Source organism: Molossus molossus, unplaced genomic scaffold (assembly GCF_014108415.1).
Source record: "Molossus molossus isolate mMolMol1 unplaced genomic scaffold, mMolMol1.p scaffold_m16_p_19, whole genome shotgun sequence".
NCBI classification, from domain to species: Eukaryota; Metazoa; Chordata; class Mammalia; order Chiroptera; family Molossidae; genus Molossus; species Molossus molossus.
Window position 1 is genome coordinate 1,192,718 of NW_023425354.1, and position 23,775 is coordinate 1,216,492.

General features: G+C 67.9%; 1 protein-coding gene across 1 annotated transcript in view; it reads right to left on the bottom strand.

Annotated features, from left to right (window-relative positions):
- Positions 1-2,465: 2,465 nt before the first annotated feature.
- BAHCC1 (BAH domain and coiled-coil containing 1) overlaps positions 2,466-23,775 on the bottom strand; it is a 54,749-nt gene continuing 33,439 nt past the window's right edge. The window contains exons 4-27 of the mRNA XM_036268675.1: positions 20,272-22,023; positions 19,927-20,035; positions 19,422-19,630; positions 19,155-19,313; positions 18,723-18,925; positions 18,253-18,583; positions 16,502-17,341; positions 14,244-14,440; positions 13,977-14,113; positions 13,550-13,678; positions 11,417-11,538; positions 10,520-10,802; positions 9,662-9,840; positions 9,273-9,574; positions 8,966-9,073; positions 8,721-8,877; positions 8,523-8,637; positions 8,355-8,430; positions 8,143-8,251; positions 7,395-7,514; positions 7,072-7,248; positions 5,793-6,976; positions 4,996-5,232; positions 2,466-4,557 (exon numbers count right to left, since the gene is read on the bottom strand). Of these exons, the coding sequence (XP_036124568.1) occupies positions 4,351-4,557; positions 4,996-5,232; positions 5,793-6,976; positions 7,072-7,248; positions 7,395-7,514; positions 8,143-8,251; positions 8,355-8,430; positions 8,523-8,637; positions 8,721-8,877; positions 8,966-9,073; positions 9,273-9,574; positions 9,662-9,840; positions 10,520-10,802; positions 11,417-11,538; positions 13,550-13,678; positions 13,977-14,113; positions 14,244-14,440; positions 16,502-17,341; positions 18,253-18,583; positions 18,723-18,925; positions 19,155-19,313; positions 19,422-19,630; positions 19,927-20,035; positions 20,272-22,023 (7,442 nt within the window). The 3' untranslated portion in view covers positions 2,466-4,350. The remainder of the gene's footprint in view (positions 4,558-4,995; positions 5,233-5,792; positions 6,977-7,071; positions 7,249-7,394; positions 7,515-8,142; positions 8,252-8,354; positions 8,431-8,522; positions 8,638-8,720; positions 8,878-8,965; positions 9,074-9,272; positions 9,575-9,661; positions 9,841-10,519; positions 10,803-11,416; positions 11,539-13,549; positions 13,679-13,976; positions 14,114-14,243; positions 14,441-16,501; positions 17,342-18,252; positions 18,584-18,722; positions 18,926-19,154; positions 19,314-19,421; positions 19,631-19,926; positions 20,036-20,271; positions 22,024-23,775) is intronic.

The following is a 23,775-nucleotide window of genomic DNA, read 5'->3' on the forward strand; positions in this document are numbered from 1 at the left end:
GGTCCCTGGTGGCATGGAGGGAGGGAGGTGTGTCCTGCGGCGCAGGGCCCTGCCCGGTGTCCTTCACGCAGGTGGCAGGTGGATGGCTCAGGAACACTGTCAGAGGGTGTGAAGCCCCCACGTGTGCCCCCAGGGAGCCCCCAGAAGGGCCACGGGGACCCTTGGAGCGGCTGTGAGGACTTGCCAGGTGGGGAGAGCCAGGCTCCTGAGCCTGTTGGCAGGGAGGGACCCCGCCGTGCCAGCCTGGGCCGTCGCTGCTGGCCGGGCTGGGGTTGAGGGGCGGCATGCTGGCAGCGGGCAGCGCCCGGCCTCCCGCCCAAGGCGCGGTGTGCAGCCCAGAAAGGGCCCCTGCCCGGGGGTCCGGAGGTGTCTTTGCAGCCTCCCGGGAACCTCGCCCAGCTCATGGTGAGCAGGTCAGGGACCCACTTCACAGAGACTCGGAGGCCCCAGGCCGAGGTGGGGAGCCAGGCCCTTCCGCCCTGCCGCCTCCCCAACTCCGGCTACCGGTGGACGCAGGCTCCTCGGCCTGTGGTGCCCCCGCCTGGCAGCTCTCACGCGCTCTGAGCAGGCAGCTGGAGGCAGGTGCCTGGGAAGGACGCAGGCCTCATGTTAGGTGAAAAGCAGCTTTGGAGGGGTGCTGGCTTGTCCAGGGACTCCTGGGGAATGGCATGGGGTGGCCGCAGGGGGCGGGGAATGCAGTAGGGAGTTGAGCCCCCAGCTTCCTAGCACGAGGGAGCTTTCGGTGTCCTTGGTGACCACTATCTTAGCTGGCACTTAGGGGCCCAGAGTAGCCTCTCACCGCTGCTCAGACTCGGGCCCGAGTGGCCACTGGCCTTTGGCCACTGAGTGCCCAGATGACCCCTCACTGGCTGACCTGCAGAGCCGCCCTCTCCCCGTCCCCAGCCTGGGTGTGGGCCCGCTCCTCGCCCTGCCCCAGCCACCTCGCCCACGGGGGGCCTGGGCAGTTAAAGTCCCCGGGCCCACGTCAGTTTGCGGTATTAACGACGAAGCGTGATCAGCCGGTGTCGCTCCTACCCGATGAAACGTTGCTCTCATCGATCCCCACCCGGGCCTGTCATCTGTCTTGCTTCAGCGTTTCGTGTGATGGCTCCTTCGTCTTGATCAAAGTGGGGCCTGTGCGTTCAGCCCTCGGGCAGCCCTGCTCTGGGGCAGCCGTTGTCCTGTCCGAGCTAAGGTGGGAACAGCGGAAGGGGCCGGGTGGCTGGAGGGAGGGAGGAGGAGGTGGGCTGGTGGGAACAGACGCTTGGGGTCTCACCTAGTCCTGCTGTTGCCCCCACTTGCTGGTCCTGATAGTCACCTGCCTCCTGTCTCACCCCAACCTGCCCACAGTCCTGGGCCTGTTGGCGGACACTCTGCCCCTCGCCCCAGCCCAGCCGCATGCACCTGCCCCCAACCTCGGCCCTTAGGACCCTCCTCTGGGTGCCAGCTCCTCCCCCGGGCCCTGCCCTCTAGCTCTGAGCTCAGGGCTGCAGAGGGAGTGGTCTTGGTCTGACTGCCCACTGTCTGCCCAGAGCCTTCCGAGGGCGCTGTTGTCCGGCAGACAGGACAGACCGACTGCACCGTGGGCTCCGGACCCCCAGCTCTGCCCCTCTGCTCCAGCACCAGGTCCCCGTATCCTGCGCTCCTCGCCTGCCCTGCACCGCTCTTCCTCCTGCACAGCCAGGCGCCACCTCCGCCCAGAAGCCCTCCTGGACCACTCTAGGGATAGTTGGAACTTGGTTCCCTGGGACATCCCTGTCAGTCTGCCCACCGCAGGGAGCCTGGTGCTGGAGCCCTGGTGGTTGTGCTGGCTAAACTCCCGTCCCTCCCCTGCCCTCAGGGCGCCGGGGTGTCTGGAGGCCTGGGCGGCTGCCTGGCACACTGCCAGCACCAGTGTTGGTTGAATGGAGGATTCAAACCCATGACCTGTCCACAGACGAGGTTCGCCCTTGGCCCAAGGGGGTGTCGGCACTGGCTTGTGCTGGGCCACCCGCCCTGCCCGGGTCTCACCCACTCTTCTGCCTTAGAGCCCCCTGCGACCCTGGCCCGAGGGCCACAGCACTTTGGGGGCCCCCCTTCCCGGTGCCTGTGCCCTGTGGGGCTGACGGCCCTCTCCCCCTCCCCGGCCACAGGGACACTGTCTCACTCGGGCGAGATCTACAAGGAAAGGGACCCTCGTCCTGGGCCGTCTCGAAGGCCAAGACCACGGCAAACCCATCCCGGTCCCACATCCCTGAGGGGCGTCGTCCCAGCTGCCGCCTGGCACGGAGCAGGCCTCGGCCCACCGGGCGTGTCCGCTGAGACCCCGCACCTCGGGCCTCCGGGGAGTCACCATGTGGCGCCCACGGACACGGAGGCACAGTGAGGGTTCCGGACCACTGGAAACCTGTACAATAGTTCATATATTTATTCTTAAGCAAGTTATCAATAAAAAATTTAATACTAAAATGCATTTACATAGAGTTTGCTGTTCATAAAACCTTTGTGTTTTTGTTTTTTTAGTGTTTACATTGAAAAACCCCACCCCCTCTCTTAGTTTACACATTTACAACAGCGGCGCTTCTGCCGGGTGTGGGGTCACACGCACACGGGGCGGGGAGAGAACGCGAGGGGGGGACCCCGCACCGGGGAGGAGCCCGCACAGGGGAGGGCCCAGGGCGGCGGCGCCCGGCCCTGCGCTGAGACCGCTGCTCTGCTCGGGCTGCAAACAGCCACGGGCTCTAACTTCTGTGCGGGGCTGTCCCCCGGCTGCGCCGACCCCTGGCCTGGCCTCCATCAGCCTCCTCCCACGTCCCGGCAGCAGGCAGGACCACGGCTGCCGGCTGCCAGGCGACCACCAGGAATGAAATATTGCACTCGTGGGCAGACGAAGGGGGAGGCAGGGTAGAGGAGGTAAGCTGGGGTGCAGGGGACCCCCTCCTGGCACCTGCGTTTCCCACAGAGCCGCCGGAAATGGGAGGGGGACCTTCCAGGCAGCCAGATGGTTTCCTGGTCAGAAGAGAGAGGGGCGAGAGGGGCCGGGGTTGGGGTGCCAGGTACCCGCCAATACCCCTTGTTTCCTGGGAACCTGGGCTGTGTCGGGGAGAGCTCACCCTAGGAGCAACAGCATGGGGGGCTTTCCGGGAGCCTGAGCGGTGGGACAGGCCAACATCAAGGCCACTGGGCCACAGGTCTGGCTCACCCTGTCTGTCCCTCTTGGCCTCAGGCGAAGAGGTGACAAGTTTCAGGGGGTTACCAGAGTGTTGCTGAGGGTCTGGGACACCCCCCCAGGACTGTGGTCCCTGCGTTCACGCTGGGGTGCGAGCCGGAGGGACCCTGTTCTCGCCCCAACGCCACCTGCCGGGCCGTCGGCCCTGCCCAGGGGCTTCAGAAAAGGCCAGAAACCCTCCGTGTGTCGGGGGGCTGGTCTCTTCCCTGTTGTCAGCAGAGGCCGGATAAACGGAAATCAGAGAGAAGTGGGAATATTCAGGAAAGGAAATCGAAACATCACTTTTCATATCAACACTTTAAAATATTTGTTCATTTTTGTTTCGTTGAAACAGAGGTAAGATACACGTCTGCCGCCATCCTCTGGGGGGAGGGCTGTGGGTTTACTTCAGCTTCTGGGGTCCCTTCTCCCTGTGGGACCCTCATCGGTGAGTCCTCCCCAAGTCCTTTCTTCCCCGGAGGTGGATCAAAATGAAATGACTGGGTGTGGCTTCCATCTGACACAGCCCCCCCAGAGACCAGCAGGTGTGACCCGGGGTCCTGTGTGACCCGTCCTGGGGCCCCGCCCCTCCCTGTCGTCACAGACGCCCCCGCCGGACTCAGCTAGGCTGAGGAAAACAGTGCATTTTTCAAAGAAAACTCCCCAGAACAAAATACCTGCACACAACACACACACACGCACACACACGTGCACACACCCTCGTCACGCACGTGGGGAAAAGAAATCCTTTCCCACTTTTTTTTTTCATAAAACTTCCCCGCAGAAATACAATATTTACATAGCGAAATAAATAGACAACACACCTGATTTCTGCTTTCCCTGGTGGGGGACAGTCGGAGGTACTAGGGAAAATATGGCTTGGATTCTAATCTCTCGAGAACCGCCGATGGGAGAGCAGAGCCCGGGCGGGGTCCCGGCGGGCACAGCGACCCGCGGTGGCGGGCGACTGGGTTCCGAGGCCCAGGGGCTCTCTCTTTCCAGGGAAAATAATAAAAAAGCCTGGATCCTGCCTCGGTGGGTTTGCATATTTGTTCACTGGCCCCACCTCCCGCTCGGCGGGGTGGGGCTGGCGGCGTGGTCCGAGTCCCCCAGCCCCCGCAGCTGCAGCACGGGCGCCGCGGGCACACCGGGCGGGCACGGGCTCAGCACAGGATGGGCACGCCGTCGGCCGTCACCAGGCGCCCCGTGGCGGGGTCGTAGGTGCCCGCCAGGTAGTAGAGGTCCCTCCGGTCCTGGCGCTTGCGGCCGCGCGTCATCTGCTCGTACTGGGCGCGCCCCACGACCTGGCACTTGTGGGAGATGGTCTGCACGTCGTTCTCGTCCTCATGGCAGGACTGGTACAGGGCGTTCTGTGGGCGAGGGCCGGGAGCCCGTCAGAGGCGGCCTGGGCCAGCGCCCACCCAACCTGGACGGCCCTGGCCTGTGTGGCGGGAACCCGCACCCCGCAGAGCTGGGGAAGCGGTTTCTGCGCGGTTCCTGTGCTGGCCGCCGGCATGGGCTCCGCTCAGTGACCCAAGAGGGTGCTGGGCTTTGCCTCAGGGTGGCGGAGGGCCCGCGAGAGCGCTGCCGGGGGGGACCTGCCCTGCGCTCCATGGCCTGTGCGTCCCAGCCCCCCAGGTGAAAGCACCCCCTTCTCAGGGAGCCCTGAGCTGCAGCAGCAGGAGCCTGTGTTGCTTCCTGGGGCCAGGAGGTCTCCAGGTGCGGGGGACAGGGTGGCGGTGTTCAGAGACGACCACTCTCCTTGTTTGACTGCATCCCACACCCCCGAGCCCCCCCCCGGGCCCCACCTTCCCATCGCTGTGCCGCTCGCCCAGCTTGGTCTCCTCGGGGTGGTAGAACCACTTGACCTTCACCACCATGTTGCTGCCCCAGGACTCCCACAGGCTCTCGATGCGGCCGATGTAGGGCAGGTTGGGCCGGCCGGCCGATAGGAACACGGCGCAGTCCCCGACGCGCAGTGTCTCCTTGCCCCGCACGATGGCCTTGTAGAACAGTTTCCGGGCTCTGCCCTTCACGCCGCGCCTCTGCGGGGACAGTCAGGGCTGCGGTGAGGGCAGGCCTTGGGCGGGCGGGGCAGACACAGAGGAGGGGATTTGGGGGGCAGACGGCGTGCTCGTGTGCCAGGGTGTGGGCGTGGCACCCGCATGGGCACAGCGGGGCAGCCCTGCTGTTGGGGCTGCAGGTCAGGACGGGGTTGGCCCTGAGCACGGTTAGGACGTCAGGACCCGAGGGTCACCGGCTGAGGGCAGGGGGCCCGAACCTGTGAGATGTTCACTTCGGATCAGGGAGGCGGACGCTCCCGCAGCCCTGCCCAGGCTGGCGTGTGGTTCTGTGGCGTGGGGGGTGCTCAGGGCAACCCGTGCACCAAATACAGCGTGTCGGCCGTGGTCACTGCCGCGGTTGTACAGGCAAAGGGGGGGTGGGGGCAAACGACCATGGTGGGCGGTGCCCCCGATGGACCATGGTGGGCGTTTGTTCTTCCCTCGAGTTCCCCAATTTTCAGTTGAAATGGAGTAATTCAGCAAGGAGAGAAGGGGGGCTGAGGAGCAGGAGCACGGGGCAGAGCGGCCAGGGGCCCGCCTACCTGCGTGGGGCTCCCTGACCACCTCCAGAGCTGCCGCGCGGGCAGAAAGGCTGAGATCTTTGGCCGGTTTTCCACGGACGGCAGCCGCTGCCTCCGCGCTCCCTCTTTGGCTTTGGAGAAGCTCAGGGCCTCCTTGCGCTTGAGCTTGGCTTTGCCGCCGCTGGGGCCCGCACCTGCGCCCCCACCCGCCGCGGGGGCCCTGGACAGGAAGCAGCGCTGGGCGTGCGCGTGGGGGCCGCCCCCCTTGGAGCGCAGGGCCTCGGGCTGGGCCAGGAGGGCGGGCACAGGGGGGGGCAGGCAGCTCTGCAGCAGCAGGGCCTGGGCCTCGTCGTCCGAGCTGTAGGAGGAGCCCTCGTCCTCGGAGGAGCAGAGGCTGGAGGTGGACAGGGAGCCCGAGGAGGAGGAGGAGGACGAGCCGGAGGAGGAGGAGGACACGGACAGGCGGGCGAGGAAGCGGGAGGGCGCGCCGGGGGCCAGCCCCGGCCCGTCCTCGTCCTCGTCCGAGTAGGAGCTGTGGCAGTCGCTGCCACAGGGCGGTGGGTACTCGACCTGGCCCGCAAACTTTCGCAGCGCCAGCCCCATGGGCAGCGGGTGGATGGGCGCCCGTCCCTTCCTGTCCTTGCCCACGAGGGCTGGGTGTGCGTAGCTGGGGCTGGGCAGCGGGCGCCCCAGCTTGGGGCCCAGGTCCTTGTCACCCATGAGCAACGCTTTGCAGTTCTTGTTCTTGGGGGAGGTCACGCCCTCGTGGTCCAGCTTGACGAGGAACTCGCCGCCGGCCCGCCGCCGGCCGCCCTTCTCCGCCTCGGCCCGCTCGGCCTTCTTGGCCCGCAGCAGCTTGTGGGCGCCCCCGGGCAGGCCGGGCCCGGCCCCACCGACGAAGGGCGCATAGGAGCTGGCCAGGCTGCTGAAGGAGTCGGCCCGGAAGCCGTTGCCGAACACGGGCGCGGCCACGCTGTGCACCGGGAACAGCGCCTCGCGGGCCCGCAGCTTCTTGGCGCTGCCGTTGATCTGGAAGAGGTTCTGCAGCAGGCCCGGCCCCTTGCCTCCCGCCGTCGCCGCCGCCACCTTCCGCTTGGTCTGCGCCACCGCCGACCAGCTCAGCAGCGGGCTGCCCCGGCGGCCCAGGAAGTGGTCCGAGGCCCCCGCGGGGGGCTTGGCACCTGAGGTTAGGAGCTCCGCTTTGCCTGGGGGGGGCGCCAGGGAGAGTCAGAGGTACCACCAGGTCCCCACACCCCTGGGGAGCCTCCCCACCCGGGTTCTCTCGGCCGTCCCCGAGTACCAGCTTTGTCTTTGCTGATGGATTTCTTCCCAGGGGTCTTTGAGGCTTCGGGGCTGTCGTGCACCTTGGGGGACAGGCTGGGAGCGGGGGGCTCGCTGGGCGGGGGGGCCTCGCAGGAAGCTTTCTTGTTCCTCCGGCAGCCACTGGACACCAGCAGGGCCGGCGAGGGCTCTGTGCCTGCAGGGCAGACGCGTGGACTCAGGGCTGTGCCGCTGGGGCGCCCGCCTCCCCGCGCCCGTGCCTTGGGGACCTGCTGGACCCGGAGGACGCTCCGCCCGCTCCAGCCATGGGGCTGACCCAGGCAGGCAGGGCCCCCGGCTCACACTGGATCTTGAAGTCCGGAGGCAGCAGCCTGATGTTGGAGACGGCGATGTGACCGGTGTCCCCGTCATCAAACTCCACCACCACGGAGTCCAGGTCCTCCTCCTCGTCGCTGGAGTTGCCTGGGGATGAGGCCCACTGAGCACACAGCCCTGGGCTCAGGCCCCGGGGCGCTCCCTGGTGGCTGGGAGGGGGCAGGAGGGCTCCCAGGCACCTGACAAATGACACTGGGGCCATTCTGCTCCTTGGTGGCATTCGACCTTGGCGCTGCTGGGACAGCCGCCAGCACCCCACCCCGGCAGCGTGGCTGAGTGGCAGCGCTGGCTCCCCGCCTCACCCCATGCTGGGGCCGACTCCCCATGCACGCGTGCAACACACGTCCGGCTGGCCCACCTGCCTGCACCCGTCCACCTCCTGTCCACCTGTCGGACCCTAGGGCCCTACGTTCCCTACCTGAGTGGGGGTCAGGGTTCACCCCAGGGAGACTGTGCCCTAGTGAGCCATTCTTGACCTCTGGGACCTGACCTCTGGCTCCCCTCTGTCGTCCTTTGGAGAGCCGGAGTCCCCCACCGACCCCCAAGCACCCCATTGCCTTTTCCTACTGACCAGGGAGCTGGTCCTACTGCTCACTCTGCGCCCATGTGGGCCTGGGAAGAAGGGCCCCCTCCCCAGCACTCTGGGGGGGCCCTGCCTGCAGCTCTGCCTGAGGAGAGGGGCTGGCCAGCCTCGTGGGGGCCCGGCTGTGCTCACCTCGGACCACACTGCCTGGGTACAGACAGCGGGACTTCTGGCTCCAGTAGGCGCAAACCCTTGTGCCCGGCGGGAGGTACCGGCTAGACTGCGGCCGGACATCGAGAACCTGCAGGTGCAGCCAGGGCCAGGAGTGAGCGGCTGGGTGGGCTTCGGGGTGCTCGGGGGGTGCAGGGGGGCCACCCCGGGAGGGCCGAGCGGGCGTCCCTCACCGCCTCCTGCAGCAGCTGCTCCAAGGAGTAGATTCTCTGCCGGTTTCCCCTCTCGCCCTCGACGACGATGCTGTAGCTGGGGGGAGGGGTGGCATGAGCCGGGCCTGCGTGTCCATGGCCACCACCCCGGCCACGGCGGGTCCCTCCCTGCCCACGTCCCGGCCTCACATGTCCGGGGGCTGCAGGGTCCTGACGCTGCCCGCGTACAGCAGACTGTCCTCCTTGGGGATGAGCACGGGCAGCCCGTCCTGCAGGTCCTCCTTGTGGATGGTGCATGAGCGCGCTGGGGGACAGGGGTGTCAGGGCCGGGCCCCCAGCTGCCCGCCGTCGCCCCCAGACACTCACAACCTCCTCCCCGCCGCTCACCCAGGGCGGCGCTCTGCTCCGCGCTCAGGGGACCGCTGGCCGCCTCGTCCTCCTCGTCCTCGTCCTCGTCCTCTGAGAAGCTGCTGCTGTCGTCAAACTCGAAGTCGCCCTCCACAGCAAAACTCTCCAGCAGCCGGCTCACCGCCCGGCCCTTGCCCTGGGGGGCAGAGAGGTCAGCCCCTGGCGAGGGCAGGCCGGAGAGGCGGGGGACAGGTGGGGCACCGGGGACAGGCGGGGGGTGCTACCTGCTTGCCGACCGCTTTGCTCGTCATCCTGCCTGCCTTCCTGCCCTTCCCCAGGATGGCCTTGGCATTTCGGGGCGACAGGGCGATGGACAGGGCCCCGTTCTTGCGCTGTCGGGTGGTGGGGAGGGACTGTGGTGAGGTGGCAGCAGCGTCCTCGCCCACAGCCCGCCCGGGGTGTGACTCAGGCTGACCTGGGCGCAGGGTACAGTTGGCAGACAGAGCGGGGGCCCTGGAGGCCTTTCCCCCCAGCCCCGCCCCACTGGCCCAGGACCCGGGATACGCGCCCCGGGGAGCCGCCGGTGCTCACCCGCAGTCCCGGCTGGAGCATCGTGCTCTTGCGTGTGGCCCTCTTGAGACGCTCGCTGGCCAGCTGGCTGCCCTCCTCCCGGCAGGCGAAGGCCCGGGCAGGGCTGAAGAGGGCGTCCCTGGTGGGCGCGGCCCCGGGCTGGGCTCGCAGGCCGCCTTTGGCCTTGCCCTTGGCTCTCTTCTTGCCGGGCGCTCCCGGGGGCCTGCGCCCTGGGGCCCGCTCCAGCGCGGTGCCTACCTTGGCCTTCACCGTCCGCCTCTTGATCTTGACCTCGCTCTCCGGGCTGGACAGGCGGCAGGCCCCTGTGGGAGGGAGGGGGCTGCTGCAGGGGTCCCAGCAGCTGGGGCCCCGACCGCCAGGCGCCCCGGCCCGCCCGCGCCGCCAGCTACCTAGCAAGCCCTGCCGCTCCTTCTTCTTCTTGGCCTTCTGGTTGGCCTCCATCTTGACCACGGAGGAGGGCGAGGGCCCCAGCGCGGCCCCGCTGGCCCCCGCGTGCAGCGCCAGCCTGGGCTCCTTGGGAGGTGCTTCTGCCCCCAAGAGACCTTCACAGTTCTCGCTGTCATAGCCGCTGCCTGGGGGGAGGCAGGGGTCCAGACGATGGGCGTCACAGCGGCACCATTTTGGGGTAGTGTCACGTGTGTGGATGTAGTGGGGGGCTGTGAGTGGAGCTCCATCACAGTCATCCCTGAAGTCGCTCTGGGAGGGGGCACCTGGCCAGGTGTCCAGGTGAGGGTGTCTGGACAGGGATGGGCAGGGTGATGCCTCTCTGACCTCTCTTCCCTGGCCTCCGGCAACCTGTCTGCGGCTTCGAGCAGCGGGACACAGGTGGGGGAGTCCCCGCCCCAGACCAGCCCTCCCCTTGGGGCCGCCCCTGCAGGTCGCCCTGGCTTCCTGCTTCCTCTGCCTTTGTTCTTGCTGAGTCTAGGCCTGGGGGTGGCCGGCTGTGGGAAGGAAGTGTCTGTTTTTCCAGGCTTCTGTTTCTGGATGTGTTTGCTGGGGGCCAGATAACCTCTCCAGGTCAGCCTGGCCGGACATGGCAGGGAGGCAGGCTGGAGCCTACCAGGGCTATTTTTAGCTCCTTTGCAGGATGCATGGGACAGGCACCTCTTCCTCCCCTTGGCCCTCCATGTGGGGGTGGGGCGCTGGGAGCTGCTGGCTGCGCCCTGGGGAGGGTCTCCTGGCAGCGGGAGGCTGTGCCACCCCCCCCCCCACTGGAGCCCGGAGATGCTGGTGATCAGATCAGCGACTTGCCTGCCTCGTGTGCTGCGGCCCCTGCCGGCTGGGCCGGGAACTTGGGCATCTCCCGCTCGCCGTCACGGGCATCCGGCTGCGGGTGTCTGGCCGCCCCTGACACCTTCGTGCTCTTGGCTCGGGAAAGCTTCTTCCGCACACGCCCCCCCGGGAACGGGCCGAGGCCAGCGGGCAGCCCCTTGCTCTTCACCTTTGGCTTCAGCGGGGTGACTCTGTGGGCCGCCGCGGACACCAGCTCTCCCTGACCGCGGCTCTGCTCCTGAGAACGGCAGGCGGCAGCTCCACTCGCTGCCCCACCCGGGCCGCGGCCACCTGCCTGGCTCAGGGGTGGCACGCCCTGGCCCTGCTCTCCTAGGGGCCAAGAGGGCATCTGGCCCAGGGCGCAGGCCTGCCCATCCCCCATCCCCCCCCCACCAGCTGTCCCCCCCTTAGGCCGAGGGGAGGGAGGCCAAGGGCCCAGGAGTGTGTCCCGGGCAGAGGAACCAGCCTCCTGCTCTGGGAGGTGGTGCAAAGCGCGACAGCTCAGAAGCGCCTCTGGCCTGTGCGCCCCAGGACCTGGAATAGGGGAGGGGCGGAGGGCCCCCAGAAGGACGGCTGCTGCCCTCACCCGCCCCCACCAGGTGCATGCACCTGACGCTGCGGCCCCCTGGGCTCTCCCTCCTGCAGGAAAGTCTGCACCCAGCTGCCCTGGCTTCCTCTGCTGTGGAGGGAGCTGCAGGTGTCACGAGCGTCACTGTCTGAGTCACCGGCAGGCCAGGGCGCGCCTCCGTGGTGAGGGACCTGACACTGGCCGGGCCTGGGTGTGCTCCTCTCGGCGCTGGGACTCAGTCTGTCCCCTGCTGCCTGCCGCCTGGCACCCCGAACCCCGAGCCGAGGTGAGGCGAGGACGGGACTCACCGCAGAGCCGGGCTGCAGGCCCACGTAGACGCCCTTTTCCAGTCGGCTCTGCTTCTTCGTGGGCTCCTCGCCGCCCTGCAGCTCGGCACACAGCAGGCTCAGGCTGGACGGCACTGCCCTGGGGGTGTGGGGGAGCAGGTGGGCTCAGGCCAGGTGCAGGCACAGCTGGCCCCCTGGGCCTCGGGCCCCGCACAGTCCCGGGGGTGGCAGCCAGGGCGCGTGGGTCCCACAGGGCAGCCCCACGTCCTGGGAAGCCCTCTTGTCCCTCTTCTCCCATGGCCCAAGCTCTTTAGGGCACACACAGCTGTGGGGGGCCAGGGCTGAGCCTGTGCTGACCCCCCACGCCTGCCTCCCCACCAGTCCCCTCTGCCCACTGACTAGGGCGGGGCAGCCCGGCGCTCGGAAGCCACGGCTCTGTGGCCAGCCGGGCCGCTGCGTGAATGGGCTGTGGCCTCGGTCTCTCCACCTGGGAAGTGGAGACCATGACAATTGTGCCTCCCGGTCAGACTGAGCCTGTGGTGAGTGTGAAGTCCAGCTGCTAGGACCAGAGGCGCTGGCCGAGGGTCCTGAGAACGGGGCCCACTCCCCACATCTCTGCTGCTGCAGGACGGGGGGCAGAAGCCAGAGAAACTCATGCCCAGGCTCTGCCTCCCAGCCCGCGCCCCCCACTGCTGGGCTCGGACACCCGAGAGCTTCATCCTCTGCCCTCAGTTCTGGGCCTTGAGGGAAGGGACCCTGCTGACGCCAAGCCTCGGTTTCCCCGAACCCAAGTGTGGAGCTGGGAGCTTGGCTCCCCGTCCTTTGCCACATGGGGGCTGGGGCTGGGCCATTCACCTGTCCCCTCCCCCACCCCATGGTGGTAACTGGTGTGAATCACAGGTGGAGGCTGAGGGTCCTGGTGGGGCCCTGGCCTCGTGTGGCCAGACCTTCCCGCCCAGAGAGTCGGCCAGATAGGAAGCTGGCCTGTGGCCCGCTTGGCCCGGGACCCCAGCCTCCCACTTCCTGCCTGGGCCCAAGTGCCTGCAGCTACCAGAGCAGGGCTCCAGAGTGGGATGGAAAGTGGGCAGGAGGGAGCCCCAATTCTTGAGAAGGGAGAGCCCCGGACTTAGTTTCCTTCCCTGTCCTGAGGCCACTGCCCTCCAGCCAGGCCTGGCTTCTTGGGTCAGGGGAGAAGGGCCAGAATGCAAGTCCCAGTAAGGGGTGCCAGGGCGGGGCTCGGTGCCAGGCTTGAGCGTGGGGGGGCAGCCTCGCCAGGGCGCCCCCCGCAGGGCTCCCGGCCAGCAGCCCCCACAGCACTGGCTGGTTCTCAAAGGGAGGCCCCTGGAGCCCCCTGCTGGGTGACACCTGCGGAGGGCGGGGGTGGGGGGCAGCTCCGGGAGGCCCCCCAGCCATATGGCTCCTCCACTGTACCGCCGGCAGCCTGCGTGAACTCCCCCTCCCTCTAACCTTCTCTGCATTTGCTAATGTTTTGTGACATAAAGCCCTGAGATTAATTTTTTGCCTCTGTCTTAATTGAAGGAACCATTTAGTGCCGATTTAACTATTATTACCAAATCATCAGGATTGATGCAGTACCGCACGCCTGCGCCAATCCTGTTTGGAGGAGCGCGGAGGATTTATGCAAATGGGCCTGCCGGGAGAGGCAATTTGTAGCGGAGAAGGACAATTATACCAGGCCGGGGAGTGCAGCGGGCCTGCGTCGGCGGGTAATGGATAATAACATCGTGCGGCAGCCGCGCGGGGCACCGCAGCGTGACCAACGACTGTATACAGTGCAGATAAAGAGGCTTTTACGCAAGGCCGCCTCCCACTCGGGGCGGCTGGGCAGGGGCGCCAGTGGGGGGGATGCCCCGGCCAGGTGTGCGGAGCTGGTGCGGTCGCACTCCCGGCCACGGAGGCTCCTGGAGGCAAGGAGCCCGGGGTGGGCCGAGGGCTGGCGGTGGGCAGAGGAGGGGGCTGCTGGGCTCTGCCCGCTGGACACACCCCGTTGCCCAGGGTTCTGGGAGGGAAGTCTGGGTGTGCAGGAGCTAGAGAGGGGGACCAGCCACCCTGGGACCCAGAGAGCCCAGACTCTGCCATGTGCCCACCAGCCTGAGTGCCCCGTGGTGCCCCGCACACCCAGCACTCACTTGACTTTCTTAACGTCGGCCCTGGGAAGCTGGCCCCCAGGCCGCAGGACGGGCAGCAAGCTGGAGTATTTGCGCTTCCTCGGCCGGCCAGGCCCCCGCCTCGCTGGGCTCCGCGAGCTGTCCTCTCTCCTGACGGCCACGGGAGGGGTGGTCAGAGGCTCATACCCGTGCGGGCACCCCGACGGGGTCCAGCGGGGGACGGGCAGGTCCTCCTAAGACTTGCCTCGGGCCACCGCAGCTACAACTGCCTCTAGGAAGCTCCCTCCCACCTGTGCCCTGAAACCCTCCCGGACCCCAGCTTCCGGCTCAGCTCGGCACACCTGGGCCGACCCCTGCCCACAGCGGTGGCCCTGGGCTGGGCTGCACGAGTCCACGCCCTCCACGGCCAGCCCGCCCAGCCCGCCCAGCCCGCCGGCCGGGCTCATACTCGTGGTCATGCCTGCGCTGCAGGCGGGCCAGCTCCCGCTGCTTCTCCTTGTACCGCCTCTGCAGCTCCGCCAGCTGCACCCGCAGCCCCACCTCCTGCGTGTCCAGCCGGTCGATAGCAGCCTTCAGTGGGCACACCTGGTGGGCAGGGGCACAGGGCTGTGAGCCTCGAGGGCCCACGATGGGCAGCTGGGCGGCCCGGCTGCATGCTCAGAGGTTCCCGTGGCTCACGGCAGTGGGCGGTGGGGTGGACAGGGCCCCCACTCACAGGCTTGGTCTTAGGGGTCCAGGTGTCCTTGCGCTGGAGGATCTGCATCCGAGGGGTGGGCATGGGAGCCCTGCAGGGGTCAGCAGCAGGGGGTGGGGCGGAGGCAGGGCTGTCCAGGCCAGCGGCCTCCACCAGGGACCAGGCTGAGGCCAGCGTGGCCAGGCGCTGCAGGTTGAAGGTCAGCACGTCCTCCTCTTCTACGGGGGACAAAAGGTGCTCATGTGTGCATGGGCGGTGGGCACACGACCCCTCAGAGAGGCTCTGGATTGCAGCCTGCTTCTCAGCACGGCCCAGAACCCCCAAGGCTGCCAGGCTCAAGGACGAGGTGAGGTGGCGGGGAGCAGCAGGGTGCGCAGCCAGCCCCCTGCCCTTGGCTACTGCGGGGCGGGCCAGCTGGGATGGCCCAAGCCCTCGGGTGGGCCCAGACCCTTTAGGAAAGGCACCAGCCGGTCACACGTCTAACAGGAGCTGCCTGTGCGTTCTCACCCGCTCCCAGGATTGTGAAAACCTGGGGTGTCACAGCCCTAGTGGGTGGCCTAGCACAGGGGCAGAGCTAAGCCAGCGCCACTCAGGAGAGGCATGGAGGGGGACTCAGGACATGCGTGCAGCCACCGAGGGGCAGCAGCGGGGTGGGGGCGGCCCCAGGAGCAGCTGCAGCGGAAAGGGGCGCCGTGGGGGACACGGGGTGCTGAGGACGACGTGGGCACACAGGGGCCGGTCACGGGGCCCCGTCGGAGCCAGTTTGACCGTGAGGCGACATAGTGGCAGAGAAGACTATCACTGACTGAGGACAGGAGCCCGAGTGGCGCTGACATGAGTAAACAAGTGGGTGGATGAAATGTCTGCAGGGGACGGGGCCTCACACCTCAAACCACCTCCCAGGAGACTGCCCGGCCACCACCAAGCTGGCGTCATAAACGATGGAGCTGAGCCAGAGGCGCATCAGCTCTGGCCAAGGCGCCCTGGGGGTGGGGGGCTCAGAGGGCTCAGCTCTGGGCCAGGCTCCTCCAGCAGCCTGGGCGGGGCCCTCTGAGCCCCATCTCGGCTAAAGGATCCACAGGGGCTCCCTTTCTCTTGGGGTCACTGTCACAACCAGGAAGCCCCTCTGCTCCTCCCCTCCCCTCCCTCAGTCCTCCCCAAGCACCCCCACTCCTCAGGTGAAGCCTGCTGACACCCCATAGTTCCCTGGGTGAACCTGGGGGAGGGGGTCTTCTTTGGGATCCAAACACCACCCTGCAGGGCTCTGTAATCTCGGGGGGCTGTGGGAGAAACAGGGACAGCCACACCCCAAGCTTGGGGGTCTCCAACCCTTCCCTGCAGAGGCACAGGGCTCCACAGACGCCAATGGTGGTGACGGTCCAGGACCTGAGCCATGCGTGCCCAGGGTACCCTGCCTCACCCTATAGCTCAGGCCGAAGCTAAGCCCTCCGGGGACCCACCCAGCAGGGGACACAGGAGCGACACAGTGGCCTTTGGGGAGATGAACTTGATGGAACATTCGGGTACCTACGCAGCACCGAAGGCTGGAAATGGCCCTGGAGCCAAGGACTTGGTGGGGCTCTTTCTATAAACAGCAGGGCAGCCCACACCTGGCCGGCTCCCCCTCTCCCCCTCGGCAGGGCAGGGAGGGGCTTCCCTCAGAGCAGCACCTGGGCAGCAGGAGGACCATCTGGGGTCCCCTCAGGCCCTGCCTCTCTGCAGCGCAGCACCTGTCCCCACCTGCACCCTGGGGCCTTGGGGGAGGGGAACCCCGCAGCACCTCATGGCAGGGCAGCTCTGGGCAGGCCGCACCGTCCCAGCCCCCAGCCAGGAGGCAAGGCCCCAGCCTGAGCTCAAGCCAGGCAGGCCCAGGGAGCGAGCCCTGGGCGGTGGGGTTGGGTGGGAGGCCTGCAGGAGACACAGCTCTCTCCCCTTTCCCGGAGGTGACACCTCGGTCCAGCTACCTCGCCCCGCACCGCCCCATGGGCCTTGGCATCCCCGCGTGTGAAATGGGGATACACTCGAGCGCCCTTCGGGGTGTCACGAACATCCACAGCAACTGGGTGCTATCTGGGGGCCCTTCCTGTGCCGCCGCCATCGGAGACCCTGCTCTTGTGGACCCCTCGGCAGCCAGGGTGGGGTGATACGGGATGGGCACACCTGCCTCTGGCTTCCAGCGGCGGAGGGCGACCGTGGGGCCTGCTGTCTGGCCAGCTGCCCGAGCCCAGGCCTGGAGGCCCAGCTCCCGGGTGCAGGGCGGGGCGGCCACTGGCACTCACCTGGCAGGGCGGGCTCGCTCCTCTGAGGCCGGACGTCCAGGTCGGCCAGCTCGCTGAGCAGGGCGATGCCATGGATCCCTGAGCAAGGGGGCGAGGGGGCTGTGCCGGGCGGCACGGGGACGGCAGGGGGCTGAGGGCCCGGCAGGCCAAGGGCAGGCAAGTCCCCTAGGTCGATGGTGGCTGCCACCAGGGCATCCAGGCCCAGCGGCACCCTGGGCAGGTGGCTGTTGTCGGGGGTTGACCCACAGTCCTCCTCTTCCTCTTCTTCCTCCAGTTTGTCCTCCTCAAATGCGGCCCCCTCCTCCGGCCCTGCCTCCCCAGGGTCCTGCCATGCACCCCGCTCGCCCTGGTCCAGGGCTTGGGGGCTCCCTGCCTGTTGCTTCAGGGCCTGGGGACTGGCCCCGGAGGAGGGCCCTGGCTCCCTCTCCTCTCTCCCCTCCCCTGTGGTCCTCTCCCCCCGGGCCCCTCCCTGAGTAGAACCAGCCCCGTCAGTGGCTTCGGGGACCCCTCCCTGGAGGAGGACCCTGCATCGCAGTTCCTGCAGCCCCTCCAGCGGGCTGGGGTCCACTGCCTTTCCTGGTGGGCCCCGCTCGGCAGGGTGGAGGAGGGCAGCAAGGTCCTGGGAGGCCTCCCTGGCCCCCGAGGGCAGCCCAGGCTCCTCCAGGCTCTGGGGGCTCCGGCAGGACGGCTCCCTGGAGGCAGGTGTCCTCACAGGCTCTGGCTGGGCCCGGGGGGCAGGGCATTGCATAGTTTTGGGGTCCGAGAGGTCAGAGGAGTGCACGTCGGGAGGCAGGGAGAAGCCCAAGCTGGCCACGGGGCACATGTGTCCAGGGGGCAGGTCTGCAAAAGCGGGGTGTCGTCAGGAGAGAGCAGCGGGGGCAAGGGTGGCCACAAACCCCTCAGACCCACACCTGAGATGGGGGTCCCCAGCCAGCCCTCTGCCTGCAGAACAGGTTAGATAGAAACGGGGACCCGTTAAGTTGGGGGCAGCAGGGGAGGGCCAGGACAGCTGGGAGCCCCCAGCTCCTGCTGTACCCTTGGGGACCCAGGGGGTCCCCTGGGGGCCATCTCTGGCACAATGTGGTGTGTGGCTAACCAGAAAAAGGGGGGAGTTTTAACACAAGAGAGTTGAATCAGGGCTCCTTCCCCTGAACCAGAACACGCCGGCAGCCTGGCCGAGGCTTACGCCCCATTAACTACAATAAAATAAAAAAAAAAGGGGAAGAAGGCCTAAAAAAATGACAACCTCCGTTGGCTCAGTCTCCTTGTGGCGGAATTGAGACGGTGTTTACGTTCGCCCCACGCGTCCCAGCGAGAACTCGCAGCCGGTTCAGAGAGAATGAGGCCGCGGTGGGGCGCTGCCAGGGGCTGGGCGTGAACCTCCCGGCAGGCCAGGCGGGTGGCATCTCCGCCGCCAACCCACCGCTGCGGCCGAGCTCCCGGCCCAGCTTCGAGGCTGCGGACAGGGCCTGTGGCCGCCAGGGTCCCGGCAGGCGGGCCTTTGTTCCTGCTGGCCGGCTGGGCCTCACCCTGCTCCTGCCCTTCCTGCCCGGGGCCTCCTTCCAGGGTCACCCAAGATGGTGGAGGGGGACGAAGAGAGAGAGCAGGGGTAGGCGACACTGCCCCAGGCCCTACCAGGGGCTTGGCTAGGGGAGGGCACCCCTACATTGCAAGACCAAGCAGCACCCTGATTCAGCTCTGCCCACCCAGGAGGGGGGACAGGCCTCGGAGCAGAGGGGGGGCAGTCTCACCTGATTCCAACGTGCTGAGGTTGACTCCGGCCCGCCGGCCCTCCCCACTCCTGTCCTCGGTGCTGGGCAGCTGGGAGCCAGGCCTGGGGCTGCCGGTGGGGCGGATGGATAAAGTGCAGGGGGCGCCGGGATGGGGCGGCGGCGTGGGGCAGCTGGCGGGGGGCTTTGGGGTGGGGGAGTGGCAGCAGGTCGACAGCTTGGTGGGGCCTGTGTTGGCAGGTGAGGGGGTGCCCTTGGCCGTAGGGGTTAAGGCAACTGGCTTGTGGGTGGACTTCAGGGCCTTCTCCTGGGCGGGCTCCTCCAGCTCCAGGTGACGGTCCTCCGGCTTCCGCTGTCGGGTGGGGAGAGGCTCAGCCCAGCGGCCCTGCTCAGGGCATCAGGGTGGGGGAGGGTGCTCTGGGGACTCCTGGGCCGGGCGGGTCGAGGCAGGCAGGGAGCACACCCTGGATCACGGGGCCTCGGGGTGGTACCTGGAACTGGGTGGCCCGGGGCTGCGGCGGCGGCTGCGGCTGCGGCTGGTGCTGAGGCTGGTGCTGCAGGGCGTAGAGTTCCTGCTGCCGCAGGAACTGGGACCGCGAGTACATGGGGAGCTGGCCCGGGTGCTGCATGTGAGAGGTGGGGCCCCGGCCCCCGTACATGGGCGGCCACAGCGAAGCCTGCTCCATGACGTCCGCTGTGGGCAGGGGCAGGGGGCCATCAGCGGGCAGGGACGGGTGCGGGCTGTGTCCCCGCCACCTGGCTGGTCTTTCCCACGCCTCACCTCCAGCTCACCCACCTCACACCTGCCTCCCGCCCGGTCAGGGGCCTGCCTCCCCGCACAGCCCCATCTCCAGGATGGCTCCCTCCCTCGGGGCTGCTTCCCACACCCCACATGCACACCGCCCGGCCCAGGGTGCCCTTACCAAGCGCGTGGGGGGCAGTGTGGGGTGTGGGTTCCGAGGGCAGGATGACTAGCTGTGCGGGGGCATCCTGGGACAGGGGGAAGACCGAGGGCATGGAGCCGGGCACAGAGGCAGGGAAGCCAGGGGGCAGGTTCTGGTGCAGGGCGGGGTGCCCAAGGCCTGGGGAGACAGGGCGCAGTGGTTAGGCTGTGCAGGGCGGGCAGCAGGGACCGGAGTTCCGGCCAGGGGCCACGCTGCCCACCCAACCCGTGCCCCCGGCACACTGACCGTAGGAATGTCCCCCCATCCATAAGGAGGGGCTGCGGGTGCGGGGCAGCCAGGGGGGGTGGGCGGGGTGGGGGTGGGGGGCCGGGTCCCCGCCCAGCTGGCCGCTCTGCAGGGAGGAGCCGCCAGCGATCATGAGGTGAGGGGCCAAGTCTCTGGGGCAGCCGCTGGACGGGTGGATCCGGGTGAACTCCACGAGGTCCTTGTTGTCCCTGCACATCACGAGGTGGGCGGGCTCAGTGCAGCTGCAGCCACGCAGCCTGCTCCCCACCCAAGCCCATGGCCGGACACCTCGCAGAGAGGGGTCTTGGCGAGAGCCCGGGCTCGGCATCAGACGCTTCCGTCCCAGCCGTGGCCCCATCGGCAGAGGGGGAGTCAGCAGAGCCCCCTTACGACACGGGCAGACTCCCCAGCAAGGCCGAGAGTGGGCACCCCAGACCTGACACCCGGCCACTCTAGCCCAGACGTGTGGCCTGGGCCCCACCGAAGGCCACGGCCTGGTTCTTACGGCAGCAGCAGCTCCCGGCTGGCCAGCCCCAGGCGGTCCTCACACAGCCGCGGCCTCTCCTCTTCGGCCTCCAGGTCCAGCGCATGGGCGGAGCGGGGCCCACCACCAGCTGCATGGGGCGGACAGCAGAAGGGACGAAGGTTGGGGAGGCTGGGCTAGGGGTCTGACCAGGAACTGGGGACCTTCAGGGTCTGTGAGGGTGAGGGTAGGGAGCCTCGGCTCATGGGGTAGGTAAGGGGTGAGCCCATCAAGACCCCGGATGTGGGAGCCCAGGGTCTCTGGGAGGGCAGACAGGGGCAGGTCTGCAACATGCCCTGAGCCTCTCTCCTTGGGACGGGGCCATACCTTTGAAGGCGGGAGCAGCCCGGCCCTGCCGCCCGGTGTTGGCACCGTAGGTAGTCTCTGGCCGGCTCACTGTGTCCTTCTGCCGGGCCAAGGCCACGGCGATGCCCACGGGTGGCTGCCGCACCTCTCCATCGCCGTGCGGAGCCTCGTGCTCCCGGCTTCGGGCACAGTCCGGCCTCTCCACCTCGCCGGGGGTCTGGCCCGGGCCCTTGGTGGCGGGGAACTTCACGTCCTGCTGGGCGCAGCTGGCCTTGAGGCCGCCGAGGCCCACGAAGGGCGCCTTCTGGCCGACGACCAGTGCCTGGTTGCTGTACTTGAGCAGGCTCTTCATGGCCGAGACCTCATCCGGCGGGGCCGGCAGGTCCTGGGGCAGGAGGGCCGCCGGCTGAAGGCTGCCGCCAAAGGGGTCCAGGTAGGCGCTGCCCTTGTGCTCCTCGCCGATGGCCATGGCAGCGCCCTGGCCCGGCTGGACACTCCACGGGGGCAGCTGGGGCCCGCCGTAGCCCAGAGACGCCAGCTCCAGCGACTTGCGCTTGGCCTCTGCCCCGCTGGCCCCCGGCTCCATCTCGGAGGCAACCGGGTGCTGCTGATGCCGGATCCGGGCCACCCTCTGGGCTCCGGGGGGCACCGCGGGGGCCTCCTTGCTGACCGACTTGTCTAAAGTGCAGCAGGCCTGGGTGACCTTCCCGCCCAGAGGGTCCTGGTGACCAGGCCGGACACAGTCCTGGGAGGCGGCGGGCAGCTCGAAGTAGTTGCTTTTGTCCAGTCCCCCTGTGGGGAGCCCGGGGAAGGGGGCCTCGGGGCCTGTGCTGCGGAGATACTCCAGGCCCTTGAGCCGGGGGTTGAGGGGTGCCTCGAAGCCCCCAGGCCGCCGCTCGCCCTTGCTCTCAGCCTTCAGGTGGGCGTAGGAGACTCCGTAGGGCGCGGCATGGTCAGGCGCCAAGCCCCCATCCAGGAGTCGGTCTTTGCCCTCACTCGCCACGGCACAGGCCTCAGCGGCCTGGAAGGGGCGGCTCTTGTCGGCCAGGTGTCCCACGGAAGGCACGAAGGTGGGCCCGCTGGCCTTCAGGTCCCGGGGGACTTTGTCCTGCAGTGGGCAGAGCCCGTCGGGGCCAGCGTGCAGCTGCAGGCAGGGGAAGGAGCCGGTGGCCGTGCTGAGGGGCGGGGGCGGCCCGGCGGGCAGGCCGGAGGGCACCGTGTAGGACCCGGCCTGGTGCAGCACTTGCCGCCGCTCCAGGCCCTCGCCGAAGGCCTGCCCGGGCTCCACGGGCCCTGCCGCCTCCTTGGCACAGCGCCCTGAGGCCGCCATCCCGGGCCGCACCAGCACGCCCCCCGCGCAGCTGGCCAGCGCGGCCTTGCCCATCTCGCCGTTGAGCACCTTGGTGTTGAGAAGGCAGGAGGCCAGGTGCTTGGGGCGGCCCTCGCAGGGGCCTCTGGGCACCACGCTCTCCTTGCAGGGGCCCTCGGCCGGCAGGGGCAGCACCAGCTTGTGCCGCTCTTTGCTGCCGTCCTCCTCCGCGGCCGGCCGCTCCCTGCCCTCCACCGCCTTGCTGGCCTTCTCCTTGCCCAGCTCTTTGCCCAGGAGAAAGCGGTCGAACTCCTTGGCACCCTTCTGCAGGGCGGCGGCCTCTCCTCGGTCACGGCTGCAGGAGCCGATGGGGTGGGTGGGGGTGGCCCGGGCCACGCTGGGGAAGTTGTGGTTGGTGGGCAGCAGGGTGGGCTGGGGGGGCAGGTTGCGCAGGTAGAAGTTATCTGCGTGTGAGAGAACCGAGGTCAACGGGACGCCAGGGACGGAGAGCTCAGTCCCCACCCCCGCCCCAGACACGGGCCCCAGGTCCCTTCCGCTGCCGGCTGGCCGAGACCCAGGGCTGCTGCCTGAAGAAGCCTTAACATTACAGAACAGACACAACATGCAACTGACCGCTTTTCCCGTGTTCACACGCGTGGCTCGGGGGCATTCCACACATTCACGTGGCCGTGTGGCCGCCACGGCCACCACCACCACTGTCTCCAGAACTGGCCCCTCCTCCCAAACCAAAGCTCCGTCCCCAGAAACACTCACTCCCCAGCCCCCCGGGAGGTTCCAAATTATGTTCAGCCTCCCAGGAGATACCCAGAACCCTGCCCGGCTTAGTGCCCATGGGGATTAGTGGAGGGGGGGTGGGAGCAGGTGAGGTCTGGGGCGACAGGCATCTCCCCCAAACCTCCGTGATGCTGGGGTGTGTCAAACGGTCTGGTCTTTGCAAACAGCCATCAAGACCCTGAAGCTAAGAGGGTTCTCAGCTTGATGGCAAAGTGAACGGCAGGGCACGTGGCACGTGGCACGTGGCGTGAGGTGGCCACGGCACAGGGCACTGTGCCAGGATGCCCAGCCACAGGGAGAGTTCGGAGAGCCTGCTGCAGGTGGGACCATGCCCTGGGGACAGCCAAGGGCCCGCCTCTTCCTGGCCCCTGTAAGTGCTAAACCCCCGGAGGAAGTGAGGCTCGGGGCAGACACGTGTCTGAGGATGGCCCTGGTGCGGAGACCCCACTCACCTACCTCCCGAACACCCTGCAAGGACCCAGCCCCTCCTCGTTGCGTCGGGAGGCCTCTCGGGCTGGGGCTGGGGTGATTGTTTACAGGCAAGAAACAGGGAAACGGTCCCACTCGGCTGTCCCTATCCTAGCCCACCATCAGCTTGCAATGTCCCTGCAGTCTGGGCTCACTCCTGGTGGGTGGCGGGTGGACCCTTGGCTCTCCACGCTGGGCCATGGCCTACTGTCCAGCCTGGACCCTCGGCGGGGGCAAAGCCTTCCTGCCAGGGCCTTACTCCCTACGTGGGCGCCGACCAGCCCTGGGGACACCCAGTGCCTCCCAAGCTGTCTCTGGGGACTTGGGGCCTGGCCTCCTCCATGCCCAGCGGGGCTGTGGGCAGGCAGCCTGGGGCTTCCAGAGAGAGGCAAGGGGGAGCAAGAAGCCCCTGGTGAAACCGTCCTCCGTTCTGTAAACTCCTTGTTAATTTCCTGCTGATTAAAACAAGGGCAGCCTGGACGCAACCTAATTAGCTCAGTTTCAGAACCGAAGTGCTCCTGGGTGGGGCTGCACCCCGCACGTGAACGCAGGGGCTGCCAGGGCCCGCTGCCCAGAGGGTCCGCCGCTCGGGCCCATCAGGTGGTTTTCCGGGGCAGGGGACCCCCTGCTCGCCCCTGACAAACAGTCAAAACCGCTGTACGTGCTGGGCTGGTGTGGAGTTTGGGGGACCCAGATCGCAACCTGCGGGGGGCTGTCTCTGGGCAGCAGTGTCCAGCATCTATCCACTCCGAGTGGGGTGGGGAGCTTTTCTGGCCCTGTCTGCTGGCAGAGTCCTCTCGGCACCAACCCAGCCGGCCAGCCCTGGGCTGGCCCAGGTACCGGAGTACCTCTGGGCAGGTCCCCTAGTGCCCCGGGGCCCTCTGCATGGAAGCTGAAGGCACCCCTCCCCTCTGACCCGTTTCTCTGCAGGTGTGCCCCCTCCTCAGCTGGGG